This window comes from Oncorhynchus keta, chromosome 1, assembly GCF_023373465.1.
Source record: "Oncorhynchus keta strain PuntledgeMale-10-30-2019 chromosome 1, Oket_V2, whole genome shotgun sequence".
NCBI lineage: Eukaryota > Metazoa > Chordata > Actinopteri > Salmoniformes > Salmonidae > Oncorhynchus > Oncorhynchus keta.
In genome coordinates this window covers 79,920,081-79,946,131 of record NC_068421.1, presented here as the reverse complement: position 1 = coordinate 79,946,131, position 26,051 = coordinate 79,920,081, and the positions used below count along the sequence as shown (strand labels likewise).

The window sequence follows — 26,051 nt, the reverse complement described above, 5'->3', positions numbered from 1 at the left end:
CAGACCTCAGAGACCCAGGAATCCATCAGCTGAACATTCATGTGAGTTTATGATCCCCGTGAGGGGCGGTACAAATACAGGGACATGGTTTGTATTGTCAGAGGTACACACCTGATCTGGTTTGTGAGAGGGCTGGAATTAGATTGAGGAAAGAGCTAAGTGTGTGCTCTTCTATTTTTCAATCTTTCCTTCTCTCACTCCTCTCTGACCTTCACTCTTCCTCTCTTCCCCTCGGGCCCCACTTTCAGATGTTTTGTGGCTGCACTTGTCTTCCATTTCTCCATTTCTCATACACAGATAGCTCTCGGTTTTGTTGTAATGCTGTTTACAATATTGTTCCCTCAAAACGTTCAGTCGGGATATATGATATCTCTGCACTGATTGCATTCCAGAAAGGACATGATGTGATACAATATGCTGTATTGTAGTGGTCATCTGGTCAGAAGGGAGGGAAACAAAATAGATGATGGAGAGAGGAAGGGGGGGGGGCAAGATACGGTCACACTTTATTTGGATTGTACCGTATAGATGCTGTATACATGACCATAGAGAGCCATTGTTTCTCTATGGTGTAGTAGGTCAGGGCGTTCTAGTTTATTTTTCTATGTTGGTGATTTGTATGATTCCCAATTAGAGGCAGCTGGTAATCGTTGTCTCCAATTGGGGATCATATTTAGGTAGCATTTTTCCCACCTGTGTTTGTGGGATATTATTTTGTGTTTTGTGCATATGCACATATGCACGTAGTCACGTTTCATTGTTTCATTGTTAGTTTATTCGATCTATTGTTTTGTTTTGCTAAGTTTAACTTTATAATAAATATTTGGAACTCAACATCCGCTGTGCCCTAGTCCGTCTCTCCTCACGAACGTGACAGAATATCCCACCTACCAAGGACCAAGCAGCGTGCTACAATGGGGAAAATAAGTTGGACCTGGGAAGAAATAATGGAAGGACAGGAGATCCTTCCTTGGCAGGAGTCACAGAGGACGCAAGAAGGATGGCGACGACGCACTCCTCGCACTCTCCCTGAAGTGCGTGTCTCCAGCCCGGTACGTCCTGTGCCTGCTTCCTGCACTCTCCCTGAATTGCGTGTCTCCAGCCTGGTACGTCCTGTGCCTGCTTTCTGCACTCGCCCTGAAGTGCCAGAGACAGTCTGCGAGGCATTGGGGAGGATAGGAGAGAGTGAAATAAGGGAGATTTTGTGCAAGTGCGTTCTGCTCAACATCCAACCAGGAGATCCGGTTAGCAGTCTGGTGCAACTTGGGCTGGCTCCACCCTTCTGGTCTCCAGTGCGCCTCCTCAGTCTGGTACGTCCTGTGTCTCCTCTTCGCACTAGACCTCCAGTGCGCCTTCCCAGTCCGGTACTACCTGTGCCGGCTCCACGCACTAGACCTCCAGTGCGCCTTCCCAGTCCGGTACGTCCTGTGCCTCCTCCTCGCACTCTCCCTGAAGTGCATGTCACCAATCTGGTACCACCTGTGCCGGCTCCACGTATCAGGCGTCCAGTGCGTCTCCCCAGTCCGATACGTCCTGTGCCAGTTCCACGCACTCACCTTGAAGTGTGTGTCACCAGTCAGGAACCCCCTGCGACGGTCCACAGTCAGGAACCCCCTGCGACGGTCCACAGTCCGGAACCTCCTGCGACGGTCGACAGCCCAGAACCTCCAGCGACGGTCTGCGATCTTGCCCAGTATGGGCACGTCGTTTAGCCCGGCGCCATGGCCGGATCCGGGGTCTGGGCGGGGGCTACGACCTGCACCAGAGCCGCCGCCGACATGAATCACCCCCCCTACCCTCCCCAGTTGGTTTCAGGTTGTGCGGCTGGAGTCCGCAACTCTCTGGTTCTCTATGGTATAGTAGGTCAGGGCATGACTAGGGGTTTTTCTAGGTTTATAATTTCTATGTTGGTGCTCTTGGTATGGTTCCCAGTAAGAGGCAGCTGAGGTTTGTTGTCTCTAATTGGGGATCATACTGAAGGGTTCCCTGTCTCCACCTGCTGTGTGGGATTTTGTTTTGAGTTAGTGCATGTAGCACCTCTGATGTTACGGTTCGTTGTTTGTTTCTTTTTGTTTGGAAGTTTCGCTTAAATAAATATGTGGAACTTTAATCACGCTGCGCCTTGGTCCATCTCTCCACACAACCGTGACAGAAAGAGGTTTGGGAATATGTCTGAATATAAACAGTGTAGTTATTCCCTCTGCAAGGCATTCAAACAAGTGAAATGCCAGTACAGGGACAAGGTGGAGTTGCACCCCCCTATCCACATCGAAGGGACAGCAGTGGAAAAGGTGGAAAGTTTTAAGTTCCTCGGCGTACACATCACAGACAAACTGAAATGGTCCACTCACACAGACAATGTGGTGAAGAAGGCGCAACAACGCCTCTTCAACGTCAGGAGGCTGAAGAAATTTGCTTGTCACCCAAAACCCTGACAAACTTTTACAGATGCACAATCGAGAGCATCCTAATGTGGTTGTATCACAGCCTGGTACGGCAACTGCACCGCCCTCAACCACAAGGCTCCAGAGTGTGATGCGTCCTGCACAACGCATCACCTACCTGCCCTCCATGACACCTACAGCACCCGATGTTACAGGAAGGACAAAAAGATCATCAAGGACATCAACCAGCCGAGCTACTGCCTGTTCACACCACTACCATCCAGAAGGCGAGGTCAGTACAGGTGCATCAAAGCTGGGACCGAGAGACTGAAAAACAGCTTCTATCTCAAGGACATCTGACTGCTAAACAGCAATCACTAACTCAGAGAGGCTGCTGCTTACATTGAGACCCAATCACTGGCCACTTTCATAAATGGATCACAAGTCACTTTATACAATGCACTGTAAATAATGCCACTTTAATAATGTTTACATATCTTACATTACTCATATCACATGTATATACTGTATTTCATACCATCTATTGCACCTTGCCTATGACTCTCGGCCATCGCTCATCCATATACTTACATGTACATATTCTCATTCACCCCTTTAGATTTGTGTGTATTAGGGAATTGTTAGATTACTTGTTAGATATTACTGCACTGTTGGAGCTAGAAGCACAAGCATTTCGCTACACTCACATTAACATCTGCTCACCATGTGTATGTGACAAATAAAATAGGATTTTGATTTTATTTTTTTTTTTAAATAATGGTTCTGTTCTGGAACAGTATGGATCACTTTTGTTCCAGGATCTGTTTCTGTTCCTTGAAAAATTGCATTATTTTCCGCATTTTGGTTCTGTTCCCTAAACCAGTTCCAAACCATGGTTGATAAGCAACTACTTTTTGGTTCTGTTCCCTAAACCAGTTCCAAACCATGGTTGATAAGCAACTACTTTTTGGTTCTGTTCCCTAAACCAGTTCCAAACCATGGTTGATAAGCAACTACTTTTTGGTTCTGTTCCCTAAACCAGTTCCAAACCATGGTTGATAAGCAACTACTTTTGGTTCTGTTCCTAAACCAGTTCCAAACCATGGTTGATAAGCAACTACTTTTTGGTTCTGTTCCCTAAACCAGTTCCAAACCATGGTTGATAAGCAACTACTTTTTGGTTCCGTTCCCTAAACCAGTTCCAAACCATGGTTGATAAGCAACTACTTTTTGGTTCCGTTCCCTAAACCAGTTCCAAACCATGGTTGATAAGCAACTACTTTTTGGTTCCGTTCCCTAAACCAGTTCCAAACCATGGTTGATAAGCAACTACTTTTTGGTTCTGTTCCCTAAACCAGTTCCAAACCATGGTTGATAAGCAACTACTTTTTGGTTCTGTTCCCTAAACCAGTTCCAAACCATGGTTGATAAGCAACTACTTTTGGTTCTGTTCCCTAAACCAGTTCCAAACCATGGTTGATAAGCAACTACTTTTGGTTCCGTTCCCTAAACCAGTTCCAAACCATGGTTGATAAGCAACTACTTTTTGGTTCCGTTCCCTAAACCAGTTCCAAACCATGGTTGATAAGCAACTACTTTTGGTTCTGTTCCCTAAACCAGTTCCAAACCATGGTTGATAAGCAACTACTTTTTGGTTCTGTTCCCTAAACCAGTTCCAAACCATGGTTGATAAGCAACTACTTTTTGGTTCTGTTCCCTAAACCAGTTCCAAACCATGGTTGATAAGCAACTACTTTTTGGTTCTGTTCCCTAAACCAGTTCCAAACCATGGTTGATAAGCAACTACTTTTGGTTCTGTTCCTAAACCAGTTCCAAACCATGGTTGATAAGCAACTACTTTTTGGTTCTGTTCCCTAAACCAGTTCCAAATCATGGTTGATAAGCAACTACTTTTTGGTTCTGTTCCCTAAACCAGTTCCAAACCATGGTTGATAAGCAACTACTTTTTGGTTCTGTTCCCTAAACCAGTTCCAAACCATGGTTGATAAGCAACTACTTTTGGTTCTGTTCCCTAAACCAGTTCCAAACCATGGTTGATAAGCAACTACTTTTGGTTCTGTTCCCTAAACCAGTTCCAAACCATGGTTGATAAGCAACTACTTTTTGGTTCTGTTCCCTAAACCAGTTCCAAACCATGGTTGATAAGCAACTACTTTTGGTTCTGTTCCCTAAACCAGTTCCAAACCATGGTTGATAAGCAACTACTTTTTGGTTCTGTTCCCTAAACCAGTTCCAAACCATGGTTGATAAGCAACTACTTTTTGGTTCTGTTCCCTAAACCAGTTCCAAACCATGGTTGATAAGCAACTACTTTTGGTTCTGTTCCCTAAACCAGTTCCAAACCATGGTTGATAAGCAACTACTTTTTGGTTCTGTTCCCTAAACCAGTTCCAAACCATGGTTGATAAGCAACTACTTTTTGGTTCTGTTCCCTAAACCAGTTCCAAACCATGGTTGATAAGCAACTACTTTTTGGTTCTGTTCCCTAAACCAGTTCCAAACCATGGTTGATAAGCAACTACTTTTTGGTTCTGTTCCCTAAACCAGTTCCAAACCATGGTTGATAAGCAACTACTTTTTGGTTCTGTTCCCTAAACCAGTTCCAAACCATGGTTGATAAGCAACTACCTGCAAAGGTTACGGTTAGGGTTAGGTTTAGAATAAGGGATAAGGTAAAGGTTAAGTTTAGGGTTAGGATGAGGGTTAAGGTTAGGGTTATCGCTAGGGCTAGGGTTAGTAGATAGTTAAAATCTTGTTGACAGTTAATGAACGTCTACTGAACATCTATAAACCATATAAATGGGACTAACCAAATAAAGTGTTACCCCAGATACTGTATATACCTAGAAGTAGTCAGGACAAGTCTTGCCTTGTCTACCACACCAATAGCATATCATGATGATAGCATAAACACTAAGGCCCGTTAGCTACAAGTAAGGAAGCGAGTTTGAGGAAACCCGACAGCTTGTGTAGTGGATCTGATTGATTTGGCAATATGTTGAAAGAGACCTTAATATTTAGACTGGTCTCTCATGCCTCTTTTCCATTGCCCTGTATCTCACTCTCCCCCTTCTATCTGCATATCTCTCTCTCTCTCTCTCTCTCCCCCTTCTATCTGTACCTCTCTCTCCCCCTTCTATCTGTACCTCTCTCTTCCCCTTCTATCTGTACCGTCTCCCTCTTCTATCTGTCTCTCTCTCTCCCCCCTTCTATTTGTATTTCTCCCTCTCTCTCCCTCTCCCTCTCCCTCTCCCTCTGCCTCTCCCATCTCTCTCTTTCCCCCCTTCTATCTCTCTCTCCCCATTCTATCTCTCTCTCTCTCTCCCCCCTTCTATCTCTCTCTCCCCCTCCCTCTTCTATCTGTATCTCTCTCTCTCCCCCCTTCTATTTGTATCTCTCTCTCTCTCTCTCTCCCCCCTTCTATCTCTCTCTCCCTCTCCCTCTTCTATCTGTATCTCTCTCTCTCCCCCCTTCTATTTGTATCTCTCTCTCTCTCTCCCCCCTTATATCTCTCTCTCTCCCCCTTATATCGCTCTCTTTCTCTCCACCCTTCTATCTCTCTCTCCCTCTTCTATCTGTATCTCTCTCTCCCCCTTCTATTTGTATCTCTCTCTCCCTATCTCTCTCTCTCCCCCCTTCTATCTCTCTCTCCCCCTTCTATCTCTCTCTCTCTCCCCCTTCGATCTCTCTCTCTCCCCCTTTCAATCTCTCTCTCCTCCCCTTCTCTCTCTCTCTCTCCCCCCTTCTATCTCTCTCCCTCTCCCTCTTCTATCTGTATCTCTCTCTCCCCCCTTCTATTTGTATCTCTCTCTCTCTCCCCCCTTATATCTCTCTCTCCCCCCTTCTATCTCTCTCTCCCTCTCCCTCTCCCTCTTCTATCTGTATCTCTCTCTCTCCCACCTTATATTTGTATCTCTCTCTCTAACTCTCCCCCTTCTATCTCTCTCGCCCTTCTATCTCGCGTGATCCTGTCCTAGTGATAGATGGGGTTGGATCAGGCTAGGGAGGACAGTAAAGGTATGCAGAGAGATACAGAAACAATGTACACTTGATTTAGAGTGGAAAGAGGACACATAGTATTTCAAGTGTACTCTACCGTCAACTGTGTCTAACTGGTTGCCGTGTAGTTTTCGACGTGTCCTTGCAGCTCTGAGAGAGATCATGTCAGTGGAAGTATAACTGTGATGATGCGGAAACAAGGCAGAGAGGCAGGGGTATCATGGTGTGCAATGTGCCGTGCAAATGCCAAGAGCAGAGCGTGAAAGACAAATCTCCATAGAGACACCCCGCCGCACACACATACCACACACACACACAGTATATACACACAGTCATATCCACACAGAAGAACTGAATTTTATTAATGATTTATAGCTTTGCTATTATGGGTATACATTTTCCTTAATAGAATCCTGTAGACAGTTCCACTGTTTGTATTTTTTTCTATCTCACTCACTCATGCTCCCTCCATCATTTGACAAAAGGGTTTTGAGGCGAGGTGGTGAAATGGTAATAAATAAGGTGTAGACGTGTAGCCTGAATTCCTCCTTCCCTTCCCTCCTCTCCTCCACTTCCCTCCTCTCTTCTCCTGTCTTTGTTGCCCCCATTAGCTGGCTTTTAATTAGAGTTTCAGGGCTCAGCCATGTTCAGCTCTGGACTCAGACATGTCTAGCTGTCACCTAATCACCCCCAACAACCACCTCTACCCAGCTACAGCTCCCTTACCATCCTCCATCACTACAGTGTACCTCTACCCAGCTACTGCTCCCTTACCCTCCTCCATCACTACAGTGTACCTCTACCCAGCTACTGCTCCCTTACCCTCCTCCATCACTACAGTGTACCTCAACCAGCTACTGCTCCCTTACCCTCCTCCATACTGTTCCCTTACCCTCCTCCATCACTACAGTGTACAGTGTACCTCTACCCAGCTACTGCTCCCTTACCATCCTCCATCACTACAGTGTACCTCAACCAGCTACTTTTCCCTTACCATCCTCCATCACTACAGTGTACCTCAACCAGCTACTTTTCCCTTACCCTCCTCCATCACTACAATGTACCTCTACCCAGCTACTGTTCCCTTACCCTCCTCCATCACTATAGTGTACCTCTACCCAGCTACTATTCCCTTACCCACCTCCATCACTACAATGTACCTCTACCCAGCTACTGTTCCCTTACCCACCTCCATCACTACAATGTACCTCTACCCAGCTACTGTTCCCTTACCCACCTCCATCACTACAATGTACCTCTACCCAGCTACTGTTCCCTTACCCACCTCCATCACTATAGTGTACCTCTACCCAGCTACTGTTCCCTTACCCACCTCCATCACTACAGTGTACCTCTACCCAGCTACTGTTCCCTTACCCTCCTCCATCACTACAGTGTACCTCTACCCAGCTACTGTTCCCTTACCCTCCTCCATCACTACAGTGTACCTCTACCCAGCTACTGTTCCCTTACCCTCCTCCATCACTACAGTGTACCTCTACCCAGCTACTGTTCCCTTACCCACCTCCATCACTATAGTGTACCTCTACCCAGCTACTGTTCCCTTACCCACCTCCATCACTATAGTGTACCTCTACCCAGCTACTGTTCCCTTACCCTCCTCCATCACTACAGTGTACCTCTACCCAGCTACTGCTCCCTTACCCTCCTCCATCACTACAATGTACCTCTACCCAGCTACTGCTCCCTTACCCTCCTCCATCACTACAGTGTACCTCTACCCAGCTACTGTTCCCAAGCCCTTAGCCTCTACCTGCCCCTGCACTACCGCTCTATCTCTCCCTATACCTCCACTCTATCCTTCCTATTACCCCTGCACCTCTACACCTAATCCCATTTACCTCTATCTCCTTACTAAACCCCAGATCTGACTCCATCACTACTTCCCTTTTAAATATCCCTACCTCCCTCTCATTTTGCTACATTCACATTAACATCTGCTAACCATGGGCATGTGACCAACAACATTTGATTTGATTTGATTTGATATACTCATAGTGAATTAATGATCTGATGGGAATTGATTAAGAGATTAGTACACATTAAAACTGCCTACAGGCAGACTTGAGGACCCTTGAATTCGATCACCATCTCAGCTCTTGGGAACACAGACATCGATGGAAGACAGAGGAAGACTTTGCTATGCTTCATAGGTTTCAATTGAAACAGGCCCCAGCTGCCCATACAGAAGGTCCCAGAGGGGAGCTCATTGACATTTTGAAATGGACCCCCAAATTGCTAAGTCCACCCCTGATAGATGACATCCAATCAAAACCCTCCCCAGGACACATTCAGGACCCACTGAGACAGACTGTGGCCACTGGACTGAGAGGAATCTAATTTCCAACCCCAAACTTCCTCCTCTCTTCTGGACGCACAAACAGTATTTGACATTTTTTTATTACTTTGAGCATTTGATTCAGCCTGCCTGGAGGAGCACCAGATATGCAGGGTTTGTACTTTCATAGTCAAGTGTTGTTAAAATATTTAAAGATTTAAAATACTGTTTGAACCCAGGTCTGGGAGAGGCTGGACTGTGCTAATGCAAATGTTAATCAGATGATAAATATTCATGCTGGCTGGTTTAATTAACATCATAACATTAGGTTGTGTGAGTGCGCTTGACATGTTTTCATCCAGGCCACTTCCCAGACCGCCAATCTCCTCACTCTGCCAACTAAGGTCACTGACTCCACTGCGCATGCTCACACACACACACACACACACACACACACACACACACACACACACACACACACACACACACACACACACACACACACACACACACACACACACACACACACACACACACACTGAACAAGGCTTAGACTGAAATGCCTGTGTGTCTAAGTATACTTTTTCCCTGCTCCTCCAAGCAATAAAAGAAACACATTTAAAGTTACAAAATAAATCTGTTTTGTGTGTGAACTGTGAACCACCCTCTTTTTGACTGAATCTTTATTCATTTTTACGCACCAATCTCAGAGCATGTTTATGTTTTCTATGTAGGTTGAGCTTGATGGTACTTTATTTCATCCCTACTCTAGAGGAGATATGAGGGCACTTAGGAGACCCAGGACCAGCTGGAGCTCAGGCTCCATCTCCCTCTGGATGTCTGTAATGGTGAGCCAGCCAGGAGAAGCCACACACACACATCCACTGTATCCTGTTGTTGGCACATCAGACTTGATCAAAGAAGCTGACCTGACACTCCAAATGATAATTACCAGCATGTCTTTGTTTTTGTTTCATCACAGAATAAACAGCTTACAAATGATGCAATTAATTTTGAGTGACAACAGCTGTGGTGCAGGTCCCCATAGACAAACGGACTGCTACCTTACAGAGAAGCTTCCTTTAATTCTCACCTTTTCCAAGATGGCTGTCAAAGGAAACTAGAGGAGAGTGATGATGCTTAAACCCTTTCATAAAGTATCACAAAGCTCTATAAAACAAAGAGGGGTTCTTTTGGAACTCAAATATTTCCCCATAGAGAAGCAGACAGCTGCCTTATGAAGAATCTACCATTCATGTTCACCTTTTCCAAGATGGCTGATAAAGGAGACTACGCCACTGGGATGACCCAACCACATGTCTCAGTCTCACAAAGCTCATACAAACAAAGGCAGATTATTTTGAAACACTGCATGCTGTTTTTAGACATCCATCCCTGATGGGAGAAGACACTTGGCCCAGTTTCTGGAGAGGACAAGTTTGTAATGCAAGATTTATTTAGAGAGTGAAAAGAGAGAGGAAACCATAATGAATGAGTTCCCATTGATTCTCTCACCTCACCTTTTACATCAGGAGCAGAGATGGGAGTCGCTCCAGTTGGACTAACTACGAGAGAGAGGGATGAGACAGAAAGAGAGAGGGGGAAGGGGAGAGAGAAAGAGATGAGAGAGGGGACTGAGCGAGAGAGTAGCTCCAGTTGTATTACGAGGGAGAGGGATGAAAGAGAAAGAGAAAGAGAAGAGAGAGAGAGAGAGAGAGAGAGAGAGAGAGAGAGAGAGAGAGAGAGAGAGAGAGAAAGTGATATAGAAATGTATAGGATTTATATGTTTACGGTAGTGACTAAAGTATTCCACCCTGAAACGTATGATGAATTAGAATTATAAGACTAGAATTCTCTAATGTGTGTGCATAGGACAAGTTAAGACTTTACTATTTAGCAATGTAAGTGAGACAGTGTGTGAGTAGGAAAAGAGGAACTGTCAACAGACAACTTGTGACAGACAACTTGTGACCACTGTGAAAATGATAACAGGAAGGAGGTCTCCCCACCCAGGGAAGGGAGAAACCTTTAGGCTTGCAGTAGATTATGTAACATGTTGTAGGATATGATAAGCAATGTGTGTGTTGGAGTAGACTTGTAAATAGCATTGACAGTGTTAGAGAATATGAGGGGCATTATATAAGGGGAATGATATATGCTATAACCAAATGTATAAAAGGCTATGTGCTTGTATGATTTTCAGAGGTCTCTGAATAAAGAACTAACCTTTTGCAGAAATTCTGGGACTTTGTCGAATTCTTCTATTAACCGGGGCCTTACAACCCCTGGGGAATTGGTCAAAGTATATAGTGAGATTTGAGTCAATATCATTGGAACTAGAAATTCTCGTGACAGAAAGAGAAAAAGGGAGGGAGAGAGAGAGAGAGAGAGAGAGAGAGAGAGAGAGAGAGAGAGAGAGAGAGAGAGAGAGAGAGAGAGAGATAAAGAGATGGAAAGAGAGAGCGAGATGTTCACTAATGTTCACTAATGTTTCCATTGTTTATTTCCCTTTTGTTTATTGTCTATTCCATTTGCTTTGGCAATGTAAACATATGTTTCCCTTGCCAATAAAACCCTTTGAATTGAATTTAACCGAATTAAGAGAGAAAGAGCGCGAGAGATAGAGAAAGGGGAAGAGGGACAGCAACTTTAACTATTTGCACATCATTACAACATATTTAAAATTTAAAATGTCTCTATTATTTTGGAACTTGTGGGAGTGTAATGTTTACTCTTCACTTTTCATTGTTGATTTCACTTTTGTTTATCCATTTCACTTGCTTTGGCAATGTAAACATATGTTTCCCATGCCAATGAAGTCACTTGAATTGAACTGAATTGAGAGAAAGAGAGAGGGTGGGGGGTGGGGGGTTGCTTCAGTTAGAGAGGACTAACAAACTAACTAACATCCTTTAATCTGAGGAAACTCCACACCTGATTATCTCCCCTGATTGGCTCTCGGATGCTCCGGCCTACATCGCTAAAGGACAATGTGTTTAGAAATGTGTTTTCCTCTTTCTACCTATTTTCGTTTCACAATGAATGGCAAATACAGAAGCTTGATTGAGGATGGAGTCAGTCGCCTCTTGCTAAGGTAGCAGAAATGTTTCATGAGTGATTTGTCCTGTGAGCTTTTATACGCTAGTCTGTTTATATCTGCAATACATTGCGTACCCTCCAGACGTATGATGTCCACACACACACACACACACAAATACATACACACACACACACACACACACACACACCTAGGGTTGCAAAGCTACCAGTAGTTTACCAAAGATGCCAGTAGCTTCTGTCATCTTGGTAATTAACAGAAAATCTATGGCGATCTATTGTAACTTTGGTCATTTATACTTGAATAACTTTTTAAAATTATTATTCATATATAGTATACATGTTTTATATCTGTGTACATATTGTCCATGAGATTCTAGTAGATAGACCCTATGGTTCAACAGAAAATAGCCTAATTAATGAAAAAAGCATCTAATCATTATTTTAAATGAACTCTGCAACTTTTCCAAATATTTACATGTTTTTAACAACTGCCACCAGACTGATGTCAAAACATCAAATTGCCAACAAATACATAGGAAAATACAGAAATGTGTGTGGGGAACAATCTAAAGGATATGTCATGCTGAAACCCTCATATTAAACACCAATGGTATTCACAAGTTGCTGCTTTATATTTAGGATCATATTTTACAGCTTTGTCATTCTATTATTTACTTAAAAATCACCAGATTTAATTATTTCATTTATTTTACTTGCTAAGGCCACACAAAGGTTGTTTTTTTGTGGTGTTTTTCAAATAAGCCCGTGGGCTTCCAACCACACCTCGACAACATGTTTTTGTTTGTTTAGCACTTGCTTTCTTTGGTGCAAATAAATAATACCTTTTTTTATTATAATAATAATAATAATTAATGGGCCAGAGATCATTACAGACGCCTGTGATAATATGAAGTACTCAAAACTGCCACTAGATGTCTTATGATATATTACAAAAAATCCCTGAAAGATACTCCACACACACCATACCACACCACACCCACATACCTGTCCTGGCAGAGCGGTTCCGGCCTTCCTGTCTGCGTGTGTGGATACAGCTCTCCTGGGACTTCATGTGATGAGAGACCAGGGCACAGTCTGGATGGATAGCCTCCATCTGGGGTGCAAGAAGGATGAGGGAGAGGGAGAGGGAGTTTATTTAGCTATGAAAAAGCACAGAACTTCAAATGCAGGAAAAGTTGTCACGCTTCACATTACACATTTGAAGTGTTTTATTTTGTTCTTTACTGGGACCTCACGTGCCACCGTATAACATTGTCCCCTTACGCACACTGTACTATTATTACATTATTCAACACAGAGAGTAAGACACTCATTATCACCCTCTCTCCTGTCCTATTTGTAGGCCACTAAAACTACTCACAGCAAAACAGCATCTTCCTTTGAAACACACCTTATTTACCCACATTATAGAGGCAGTCTGCTGCTGATGCAGTTTGGGTTATGGCTTTGTTTACTCCACACACACACACACACACACACACACACACACACACACACACACACACACACACACACACACACACACACACACACACACACACACACACACACACACACACACACACACACACACACACACACACACACACACACACACACACTCACACCTCAGCTGGGTATTTGCTACTGCACCTAACAGCATTAGGAGAAGGTGTGAGCTCTCCAGAGACTGAAAGTATCTATAATTAACCCCCTCAGTAAGGCTTAAAAATGGGCGCTTCTCGCTATCCAGCTTCTGTAGCTTTTTCTACAACTACATACCTGCCAGCCGTCTCTCCTTTCACTTTGCACAGACAGGATAACACTGACAGCTGGGTTTGGGCATGTGAGGAGGATAACAGAGCGATAGTGGGTTATTATGGGAATGTAATGGGAAGCTTGAGATGCACCTTACAACAGAAGTACCTACCAATTAGCAGTGCAGAGAAATACTATAACTCTACATCCATCCTCATCATATCACATATCCCTTCTTCAGCTGCATGGCTAATGCATGTAGGAAAAATGAATTAAATAAAATAACCTACACTTTACTAGCTTCGCTATCACCATCCAGATGTGCTCTCTTGATGTGCCCTCTCTGCATGTTCTATATCATCTACTTCTATGTTCAGACAGTTCCCCATTAAAAGCAAGCCCCTCACTAAGCAGGCAGCAGCACTGTGTAGTATATAGCCAGCTGTAGGTAAACCTCAGTTATTACTGTACACCAGCTGGCTCCCCCTTGCCTCCTCTTCACTTTCATATCAAAGTCACTGGGAGAAGGGAAGTGGGGTCCAGGGTTGAAAGCCAAGAAATTATTCTAGAAAACTCCAACTCAGCTCCTGTCTGAGAGGTAGCTTGAAGCTCGAGAACACAGGGTTTTGGACAGTTTGAGGACACTAACACAGCAAGAGAACATAGGGTTTTGGACAGTTGGAGGACACTGACACAGCAAGAGAACACAGGGTTTTGGACAGTTTGAGGACACTAACACAGCACGAGAACACAGGGTTTTGGACAGTTTGAGGACACTAACACAGCAAGAGAACACAGGGTTTTGGACAGTTTGAGGACAATAACACAGCAAGAGAACACAGGGTTTTGGACAGTTTGAGGACACTAACACAGCAAGAGAACACAGGGTTTTGGACAGTTTGAGGACAATAACACAGCAAGAGAACATAGGGTTTTGGACAGTTTGAGGACAATAACACAGCAAGAGAACACAGGGTTTTGGACAGTTTGAGGACACTAACACAGCAAGAGAACACAGGGTTTTGGACAGTTTGAGGACAATAACACAGCAAGAGAACACAGGGTTTTGGACAGTTTGAGGACACTAACACAGCAAGAGAACACAGGGTTTTGGAATGTTTGAGGACACGAACACAGCAAGAGAAAATCAAATCAAATCAAATCAAAATCAAATGTATTTGTCACATACACATGGTTAGTAGATGTTAATGCGAGTGTAGCGAAATGCTTTTGTGTTTCTAGTTCCGACAATGCAGTAATAAGAACACAGGGTTTTGGATAGTTTGATGTGTGTGTGTGTGTGTGTGTGTGTGTGTGTGTGTGTGTGTGTGTGTGTGTGTGTGTGTGTGTGTGTGTGTGTGTGTGTGTGTGTGTGTGTGTGTGTGTGTGTGTGTGTGTGTGTGTGTGTGTGTGTGTGTGTGTGTGTGTGTGTGTGTGTGTGAATGCTACACGTGTCACGCCTTGGTCTTAGTATTTTGTGTTTTCTTGAAATATTTGGTCAGGCCAGGGTGTGACATGGGTTATTGTGGTGTGTTTTTTGTCTTGGGGTTTTGTGGGGCGTCAACGTAGTCTATGGCTGCATGAGGCGGTTCTCAATCAGAGTCAGGTGATTCTCGTTGTCTCTGATTGGGAACCATATTTAGGCAGCCATATTCTGTGTGTATTTTGTGGGTGATTGTTCCTCTCTGTGTAGTGTTCACCAGATAGGCTGTAATAGGTTTTTGCGTTTCGTTTGTTGTTTTGTATTATTTATAGTTATTTCATGTATCGCTATTCTTCATTAAAGAACATGAGTAACCACCACGCTGCATTTTGGTCCGCTTCTCCTTCAACAGACGAACGCCGTTACAGAATCACCCACCACACCCGGACCGAGCGGCGTGGTAACAGGCAGCGACAGCAGGAGCAGCGAAAGGAGGAATGGACATGGAAGGACGTGATGGACAGCAGGAGTATAGAGTATACGACTTGGGAGGAAATAGACAGGTGGGCGGTCGACCCAGAGAGAGTGCCGGAGCCCGCCTGGGATTCGCTGGAGCAGTGCGAAGAGGGCTATAGGAGAATGGAGTTGAAGAGAAAAACACGGAGGCGCAGAAAGAAACCCGAAAGTCAGCCCCAAAAATGTATTGGGTGGGGGCTCAGGGAGAGTGTGGCAGAGTCAGGGTTCAGACCTGAGCCAACTCCCCCTGTTAATCGTGAGGAGCAGTGATCAAAGGACTTCTGGACTTGGGAGGAGAAATTGGACGGAAAAGGACCCTGGGCACAGCCTGGTGAATATCGACGCCCCAAAGAAGAACTGGAGGCGGTTAAAGCGGAGAGGCGCTGGTATGAAGAGGCAGCACGACAACGCGGATGGAAGCCTGAGAGTCAGCCTCAAAAATGTATTGGGGGGGGCTTACAGGGAGTATGGCTATGCCAGGTAGGAGACCTGCGCAAACTCCCTGTGCTTACCGGGGGGCTAGAGAGACCGGGCAGGCACCGTGTTATGCTATGGAGCGCACGGTGTTTCCAGTGCGGGTGCATAGCCCGGTGCGGTTCATACCAGCTCTTCATATTGGCCGGGCTAGAGTGGACATCGAGCCAGGTAAGGTTTGGCAGGCTCGGTGCTCAAGAGCTCCAGTGCGCCTGCACGGTCCGGTCTATCCAGAGCCACCTCCAAACACCAGTCCGCCGGTGGCAGCTCCCCGCACCAGGCTTCCTGGGCGTGTCCTCGATCCAGTACCACCAGTTCCAGCACCACGCACCAGGCCATCAGTGCGCCTCGCCTGTTCAGCACAGCCAGAGCCATCCTTCTCTCTAGCGCTGTTGGAGCCTCCCGCCTGTTCAGCGCAGCCAGCGTTTTCCTCCTCTCCTGGCAGCTGTCGGAGTCTCCCGCCTGTTCAGCGCTTCCAGAGCCAAGTTCCTCCTCTCAGTTCAGCGCTGCCGGAGCCTCCTGCCTGTTCGTTCCAGTACTCTGCTGCCTGTGCAGCCTGAGCTGCCAGACTGCATGGAGCAGCCAGAGCTGCCAGTCAGCATGGAGCAGCCTGAGCTGTCAATCTGCATGGAGCAGCCAGAGCTGCCAATCTGCATGGAGCAGCAAGAGCTGCCAATCTGCAAGGAGCAGCCTGAGCTGTCAGTCTGCATGGAGCAGCCTGAGCTGCCAGTCTGCATGGAGCAGCCAGAGCTGTCAGCCTGCATGGAGCAGCCTGAGCTGTCAATCTGCATGGAGCAGCCAGAGCTGCCAATCTGCATGGAGCAGCAAGAGCTGCCAATCTGCATGGAGCAGCCAGAGCTGCCAGTCTACATGGAGCAGCCAGAGCAGCTAGATCTGCCAGTCAGCCATGATCTTCCAGATCTGCCAGTCAACCAGACCCTTCCAGATCTGCCAGTCAACCAGACTCTTCCAGATCCGCCAGCCAGCCAGGATCTGCCGGAGCCAACTACCTGCCTGAGCTTCATCTCAGTACTGGGCTTCCTCTCAGTACTGGGCTTCCTCTCAGTACTGGGCTTCCCCTCAGTACTGGGCTTCCCCTCAGTCCCGGGCTTCTCCTCAGTCCCGGGCTTCCCCTCAGTCCCGGACTGCCCCTCAGTCCCGAGCTACCCCTCAGTCCCAAGCTTCCCCTCAGTCCCGAGCTTCCCCTCAGTCCCGAGCTGCCTCAGTCCCAAGCTGCCCCTCAGTCCCGAGCTGCCCCTCAGTCCAGTGGGGTTCTGGGTGAGGACTATTAGGCCATGGTCGGCGGCGAGGGTGGATTATCCCAGGACGCGAGGGGGAGGAATTGAGTGGAGTCCACGTCCCGAGCCGGAGCCGCCACCATTGACAGACGCCCACCCGGACCCTCCCTATGGTTATGAGGTGCGTCCGGGAGTCCGCACCTTAGGGCGGGGGGGGTTCTGTCACGCCTTGGTTTTAGTATTTTGTGTTTTCTTTATATATTTGCTCAGGCCAGGGTGTGACATGGGTTATTGTGGTGTGTTTTTTTGTCTTGGGGTTTTGTGGGGCGTCGACGTAGTCTATGGCTGCCTAAGGCGGTTCTCAATCAGAGTCAGGTGATATTTCATGTATCGCTATTCTTCATTAAAGAACATGAGTAACCACCATGCTGCATTTTGGTCCGCTTCTCCTTCAACAGACGAATGCCGTTACAACACGTTTATGCTGTTTTGGTACTGGACATTTCTCAGCTTTAGGCATTTCCTCGTGTGTAAGAGCTCTGCTATGAGAAGAGGATGAGAAACACAGTTGAGATTCTCCTATGTGAGTTGAGCTAAACTGACAAAAACTGACATTAAAAAAAACTGTTCTTAAGTAACTGCAGACAAACAAGGAGTAAAGGTTAAACTTCCACCCTCTACTCTCCTGTCTGTGCTGGTTTCTCTACTGTGAGAATAAAACCTCTGAAAAGCTGCCGGACGTTACTGAAAAAAACCTAAGATGTGTGTGTGTGTGTGTGTGTGTGTGTGTGTGTGTGTGTGTGCGTGTGTGTGTGTGTGTGTGTGTGTGTGTGTGTGTGTGTGTGTGTGTGTGTGTGTGTGTGTGTGTGTGTGTGTGTGTGTGTGTGTGTGTGTGTGTGTGTGTGTGTGTGTATGCGTGCATGCATGTGTATGTCTGACATTATCCCAAGAAAAGGGTCACACACTCTGCTCAGAGTAAATGTTGCTGGTGAGAGTGAGAGGAATGGTGAAATGGCCTTTTCTTCGATATAAGATCATTTTGAAGCCCACGGCCACTTTGTGAAGCCTCCTTCCCCATAGTTTAAGTACTAAACATCTATTTTACATGCTAACTCACCACAAAGAAAAGTCTATTTCATTAAATGACTAAATGTGTCTAGTTTAAATTCCGAATCACCGGAAAGAAAAATTGCTGTCATAAAAATACTAAAATGTATCTAGTTTACATTCTAAATCAGCAAACAGAAAGAATATGTCATGAAAATGCCAATACAACCATGACACACAATGCTATAAAGCATGTTTCCTTCCCTCATATTTATCACATCATATTTTACGTCTGCCACCAGATCTGACTGCAGGTCTCTGGGCGCTACAACGGCAGCAGGCAATAAACCAGTCATAATAGAACACAATATAACACCCCATTGACCAGCCACTGTTCAAATCCTCTGAGCCTCTTTGTCTTCCTGGTCAATCTACTACTCTCCTCATGTCCAAGTAGCCTACATCTAAAGACAAAATGACAGCATTCAACTAGCATTCAATTACTTTACTACATTTTATACAGGAAAGGCTACAGTAACAAATAAAGCTTGATAAAACCTCAACCTCTCTTTTTGCCTCCATCCATGTAATAACGCAGGGGCAGTCTAGTTACATTAGTGTAAATGGAGGAGAAACTCCAGTTCTCTGTTTGAGATGGTCTTCCAATGCTGTTGAGTTGGCACCAATGATGTATGTACAGCATGTCTATGGTGCAGGGCTGGCTCCAGAACCAATCAGTTGGAAGGGCATTTGATTTCCATGTTTTTTTCATGAGACCTTCTGTGTGCACTCGCTGCACGATAAAAGAAAATAGAACCGCTGGGCATCAAGGGACACAGCTTCAATCTAATGAGCAGTCATTCTGACTGGAACATTCCAACAGGTTTCATATATGCTATCGGTAAAATAATAAATTGGTTGTGTTTATGAAGGTGTTAGATAACATTACAATACTTTTTAGTTAGTTTTAATTAGTTCATGTTACTGTATGATATATGTAAAAACAAACAGACAAAAATAATTCAAGTGTCCAATCAATTGTATTCGTGGAGTGTCTTTGTTACAACTATGAAACAGAAAGCCAATGTGTTGGAATGCGGTAACAGCAGGGTGTGGAGTTGTCACGCTATATTCTCCAACGATAAGAAACGATACGGACTCAGTCAAGTATCATCATGGGCACTCCTGATGCCACATCATGGCAGCGAGTGTTTGGCTTCAGAGCATGTGTGTGTGTGTGTGTGTGTGTGTGTGTGTGTGTGTGTGTGTGTGTGTGTGTGTGTGTGTGTGTGTGTGTGTGTGTGTGTGTGTGTGTGTGTGTGTGTGTCCATGAAAAACACATCTGTTTAATCCATTAATCCACTACCCCATAGCACAATGGCAGACAAACAGACAGCACCCCGGTGTGTGTGTGCATGTGTGTTTGTGAATGGGCGAGCATGTGACCAGAAGCAACCTTTTCTCTTAAACCCGCCTCTCCCTCCCTAACGATCATAATGGTACCTGTTTATGCCACAGTGGTTCTATTTTAATTCAATAGTAGTTTAAAACATGCCATTAAGTCAATAGTAGTGTTATTAACCATTCTATTAACATAGGGCAGCAGTAGCTCCGGGCCAAAGACCTTCACCATTCTCCCATTCTCCTCTCTCACCTCACATACATGAGTATAGATAACAATCTAACTGTTTTTCCCACTAATGGGCTATTGTGCACATTAGCTTTGTGGACATTGGAGTTGGCGTTAATTCCATTTAATTGAGGAAATGATAAAACTTCAGCCATGCCTATAGAATGACAAACACACTCAGAAAGAAAGGTACCGGTAGAAACGCTTGTCACTGTAGTTGTACCGTGTAAGGCGAGGCTTCTCAAACCCGGTCCTGCCCCGCCCCCCCCCCCCTGGGTGCACATTTAGTTTTTTGCCCTAGCACTACACATCAAGCATTGATTATTTGAATCAGTTGTGTAGCGCTATGGCAAAAACAAAACTTGCACCCAAGGTAGGCCCCAGGACCGAGTTTAGGAATGACAGATCTATAACTCACATTTCTACGTGCATTTGGTGGGTCACCCAAAAATGTACATATTGCAGCTTTAAAGTATGAACTGCAAGGGTACAATTATGCACCTATAACTAATGGTAGAGATAGAAACAAAGGAGAAAGGGAAGCGCTGCTAAGGTACACAATAGATTTGGTGGACAGAAGATGCTCTTTGGCAAAAGGGGTAAATTGGTCATCAAAAAGAAAGGAGGACCAAGGCACTCTTCATATAATTAACTAAAATGCATTTATTTTTATGGCATGATAAATGGATTCAAACTTTTACAACTCAGACTTGCTTCAGCTGCATGGCCTTCATCATGGGGCATTTTAATTCATTATATGAAGAGTGCCTTGGTCCTCCTTTCTTTTAGATGTAATATCTTCATTTGAATAGTTTCTCACAGCATTAAAATAATCCTGCATGTGAATTATTATGTGGATTATAATTAATGGGGATTTTTGTAGGGGTTGATACGTTTCTTGTTAAGATAAACCAAGTCTTCAATTTTAAAGTGTAAATTACAAACTTTAAAAGCCTTTTTAAACCTTGAATTCACTATAACACAGCGTGATCCTTTCTCAAAGGAAATTAACCTAAGAGTAGCCAGCAGAAGCATGGGGCTATGATGATGACAACTCGGAGAACAATTATGAAATCTAGCCTGGATAGGAAAAATGTCAGTGTAGCAGCCTATAAGGACATCCAGTCCCAAACTTTTTATGTAATGTCTTTAGCCTGGAAAAACAATGTTTACTTTAGATAATGCATAGGCTATAGCATTACATAAGGCATGTCATTTTAATTGATGATTAGATAGATTGGGGTAGTAAAAGACAAGTCAAAATAATGTTTTTGTTATGAAAGCATCCACTTACCGTTTCCCACACAGTCAGATGCAGCCACATAGCAAATAACGCGCGTATCCATTTCAACGATGACGTTTTAGTGAGTAACATTGTCCTTTAGAATGTACCCTTTTCTTTCTGGAACAAATGGTTCAAATAATAGTAAATTGCATTGACATAACCCTAAATAAGTATCGTAATTATTATTTTGTAACTAGTATTGTCTGATGCTCTTCCACATTAAGCTATTAACCACATATTTTGCATTTGCCTGGACGACTGGAGGTCATCTTTTCTTGTCGCCGTTATTCAGAAGTTGGGCGGGTTTCTGCAGCGCAGGTATGGCTTGGCAAGACTTCACCATGCATGTACAAGAGACAGGACTCGACTGAGCGAATAAGGTGCGCGCCTCTTCCTCAAACGCCAGCTCGAGCGGACTGCGCAGCGCAGACACGCACTCTCAGTATAGCAGATGTGCTTGTCCCATAGGCGAAATTGTCATGGGGGATATTCAGAACAGGTTGATTCGTCCCTCACCCTCAATCATTTATCAAATCAAATAAAAACCTGTTGGTTCGGGGCCCCCTGGAGGTTAGGGGCCATCCAGATAGCATGAACACGTCATAAGCAATGGCAAAATGGGGGAGAGGAAATTAGCATTAACGGTCAACTTTGTTCACGAAAAACGGTATAACTTATTCTCTTTCTCAATTATCTAACAAACATGGGGTGTGCCTTTGGTGGTTCATCATGTGTCATTCTGGTTATACGTGTTGCGACCGACGTAGCTATTTCATTAGCTATGCTAGCCACTGTAGCTAGCCACTAACTCTTCCACTATGTATTGGTGTCATTTCATAGGGCTTGTTTTTGGATGGAAGCTGTAGAGATCGGTAAGAAATGGCAAATATCTTATTCATCCATTTTTTTGAGCATGGAAAAATGTAATGGAAAAATGTGAAGAATACCATGAGATGACCTATAAAACAGCACGTTTCTCTCTGCCCAATAGCAATATGTGTAGAATTGCAGGAAATTAGCTTTGAAGCTGCAAAACTTTCTCTCTGCCCCATGGCAAAATGTGTAGTATTGTAGGAAATTTGCTTTAAAACTGCAACATTTTATATCAGACTCAAGGCAAAATGTGTAGAATAGCAATATAAAATGATATGTTTCTCTCTGCCCTATGGCAAAATGTGTTGAAATGCAGGAAGTTAGCTGTTTTACAAAAACTACATTTTTATTTTTTGGGGGGTTAGGGGGCCTTCCACTTATCCTTCAACTTATACTGTCTTTTCAAAATACCCCTCCATATACCCCTCAAGAGAGGCATAATTAATAAGTTATGTCAAACCGTGTAGAATTGCAGGAAAAATATGCAAGAGTATAGAATGAATCACCAACATTATTTGGGTATGAGTTAATAGAATACAAACTCTTAAAAGGGAGATTTTCACTGGGCAGATCTTCACTGGACAGCTCCGCCATTTCATGGTGGGAAAAATTCTAATAGTGCGCCTTATTTCAGTTTATGTGACAAAACAAGCAAGTATAGTGTAGATAATCATTTTACCATCTACACCACTGTGGAATATTGTATTTTAAGCTGTTTGAAGCTGGTGTACATAAGTAAAAGACACAAAAATGAAACTTGAGAATGGGACGCATAGAAATACCACACATAAAATATATCTACAGCTTCTTAGACTTACTTTCAATGAGAATGACAAATCTATAACACACTTTTCTAAATGAATTTGGTTGGGTCGTCCAAAAATGTTACTTATTTCAGGTCACCCCGGACCCCCCGTCTGTTCGTACCCCCCAATATCTACACCACAATTTTGCCCTTGGCTTGTCCTCCTTCGAGATAAAGAGTGACCGTAGTTTGTCCACTGGCTTCTTATATTATAAATATTTACTATATCCACCGTTAAAGGGATACTTCAGGATTTTGGCAATGAGGCCCTTTATCTACACTGAATAAAAATATGAACGCAACATGTAAAGTGTTGGTCCCATGTTTCATGAGCTGAAATAAAACATCCAAGAAATGTTCCATACACACCAAAAGCTTATTTCTCTCAAATTTTGTGTACAAACTAGTTTACATCCCTTTTAGTGAGCATTTCTCCTTTGCCAAGATAATACAGCCACCTGACAGGTGTGGCATATCAAGAAGCCTGTGCTGGGGACAATAAAAGGCCACACTAAAATGTGCAGTTTTGTCACACTGTTAAGCGTGTGTAGCGGAGGCGAAGTCAGGTGCAGGAGAGCAGAGTGTAGCAAACAGGCTCACTTTAATTCCGTTCCAAATTGACAACACAATAAAAACATACAAGTGCCTTTTTATTTTTTTTTATTTCACCTTTATTTAACCAGGTAGGCTAGTTGAGAACAAGTTCTCATTTGCAACTGCGACCTGGCCAAGATAAAGCATAGCAGTGTGAACAGACAACACAGTTACACATGGAGTAAACAATTAACAAGTCAATAACACAGTAGAAAAAAATGGGCAGTCTATATACAATGTGTGCAAAAGGCATGAGGAGGTAGGCGAATAATACAATTTTGCAGATTAACACTGGAGTGATAAATGATCAGATGGTCATGTACAGGTAGAGATATTGGTGTGCAAAAGAGCAGAAAAGTAAATAAATAAAAAACAGTATAAAAACAGTATGGGAATGAGGTAGGTGAAAATGGGTGGGCTATTTACCAATAGACTATGTACAGCTGCAGCGATCGGTTAGCTGCTCGGATAGCTGATGTTTGAAGTTGGTGAGGGAGATAAAAGTCTCCAACTTCAGCGATTTTTTGCAGTTCGTTCCAGTCACAGGCAGCAGAGTACTGGAACGAAAGGCGGCCAAATGAGGTGTTGGCTTTAGGGATGATCAGTGAGATACACCTGCTGGAGCGCGTGCTACGGATGGGTGTTGCCATCGTGACCAGTGAACTGAGATAAGGCGGAGCTTTACCTAGCATGGACTTGTAGATGACCTGGAGCCAGTGGGTCTGGCGACGAATATGTAGTGAGGGCCAGCCGACTAGAGCATACAAGTCGCAGTGGTGGGTGGTATAAGGTGCTTTAGTGACAAAACGGATGGCACTGTGATAGACTGCATCCAGTTTGCTGAGTAGAGTGTTGGAAGCCATTTTGTAGATGACATCGCCGAAGTCGAAGATTGGTAGGATAGTCAGTTTTACTACGGTAAGCTTGGCGGCGTGAGTGAAGGAGGCTTTGTTGCGGAATAGAAAGCCGACTCTTGATTTGATTTTCGATTGGAGATGTTTGATGTGAGTCTGGAAGGAGAGTTTGCAGTCTAGCCAGACACCTAGGTACTTATAGATGTCCACATATTCAAGGTCGGAACCATCCAGGGTGGTGATGCTAGTCGGGCATGCGGGTGCAGGCAGCGATCGGTTGAAAAGCATGCATTTGGTTTTACTCACGTTTAAGAGCAGTTGGAGGCCACGGAAGGAGTTCTGTATGACATTGAAGCTCGTTTGGAGGTTAGATAGCACAGTGTCCAATGACGGGCCGAAAGTAGATAGAATGGTGTCGTCTGCGTAGAGGTGGATCAGGGAATCGCCCGCAGCAAGAGCAACATCATTGATATATACAGAGAAAAGAGTCGGCCCGAGAATTGAACCCTGTGGCACCCCCATAGAGACTGCCAGAGGACCGGACAGCGTGCCCTCCGATTTGACACACTGAACTCTGTCTGCAAAGTAATTGGTGAACCAGGCAAGGCAGTCATCCGAAAAACCGAGGCTATTGAGTCTGCCGATAAGAATATGGTGATTGACAGAGTCGAAAGCCTTGGCAAGGTCGATGAAGACGGCTGCACAGTACTGTCTTTTATCGATGGCGGTTATGATATCGTTTAGTACCTTGAGTGTGGCTGAGGTGCACCCGTGACCGGCTCGGAAACCAGATTGCACAGCGGAGAAGGTACGTTGGGATTCGAGATGGTCAGTGACCTGTTTGTTGACTTGGCTTTCGAAGACCTTAGATAGGCAGGGCAGGATGGATATAGGTCTATAACAGTTTGGGTCCAGGGTGTCTCCCCCTTTGAAGAGGGGGATGACTGCGGCAGCTTTCCAATCCTTGGGGATCTCAGACGATATGAAAGAGAGGTTGAACAGGCTGGTAATAGGGGTTGCGACAATGGCGGCAGATAGTTTCAGAAATAGAGGGTCCAGATTGTCAAGCCCAGCTGATTTGTACGGGTCCAGGTTTTGCAGCTCATTCAGAACATCTGCTATCTGGATTTGGGTAAAGGAGAACCTGGAGAGGCTTGGGCGAGGAGCTGTGGGGGGGGCGGAGCTGTTGGCCGAGGTTGGAGTAGCCAGGCGGAAGGCATGGCCAGCCGTTGAGAAGTGCTTACTGAAGTTTTCGATAATCATGGATTTATCGGTGGAGACCGTGTTACCTAGCCTCAGTGCAGTGGGCAGCTGGGAGGAGGTGCTCTTGTTCTCCATGGACTTCACAGTGTCCCAGAACTTTTTGGAGTTGGAGCTACAGGATGCAAACTTCTGCCTGAAGAAGCTGGCCTTAGCTTTCCTGACTGACTGCGTGTATTGGTTCCTGACTTCCCTGAACAGTTGCATATCACGGGGCTATTCGATGCTATTGCAGTCCGCCACAGGATGTTTTTGTGCTGGTCGAGGGCAGTCAGGTCTGGAGTGAACCAAGGGCTGTATCTGTTCTTGGTTCTGCATTTTTGAACGGAGCATGCTTATCTAAAATGGTGAGGAAGTTACTTTTAAAGAATGACCAGGCATCCTCAACTGACGGGATGAGGTCAATGTCCTTCCAGGATACCCGGGCCAGGTCGATTAGAAAGGCCTGCTCACAGAAGTGTTTTAGGGAGCGTTTGACAGTGATGAGGGGTGGTCGTTTGACTGCGGCTCCGTGGCGGATACAGGCAATGA

The 26,051-nt window shown here is 44.8% G+C and overlaps 1 protein-coding gene across 6 annotated transcripts in view; it reads right to left on the bottom strand.

The window, feature by feature from the left end:
- The window catches only part of LOC118371033 (pituitary adenylate cyclase-activating polypeptide type I receptor-like), a 97,362-nt gene extending 75,824 nt beyond the window's left edge, over nt 1-21,538 (bottom strand). For all 6 annotated transcript variants that reach the window (XR_008064049.1, XR_008064059.1, XR_008064062.1 and 3 more), the window contains exons 1-2: nt 21,144-21,538; nt 12,769-12,877 (exon numbers count right to left, since the gene is read on the bottom strand). Coding sequence is in view for 1 of the 6 variants with exons in the window: in XM_052461752.1 (XP_052317712.1) it covers nt 12,769-12,877; nt 21,144-21,224 (190 nt within the window). In the remaining 5 variants the exon portion in view is untranslated. The remainder of the gene's footprint in view (nt 1-12,768; nt 12,878-21,143) is intronic.
- Between the last annotated feature and the right edge of the window lie 4,513 nt (nt 21,539-26,051).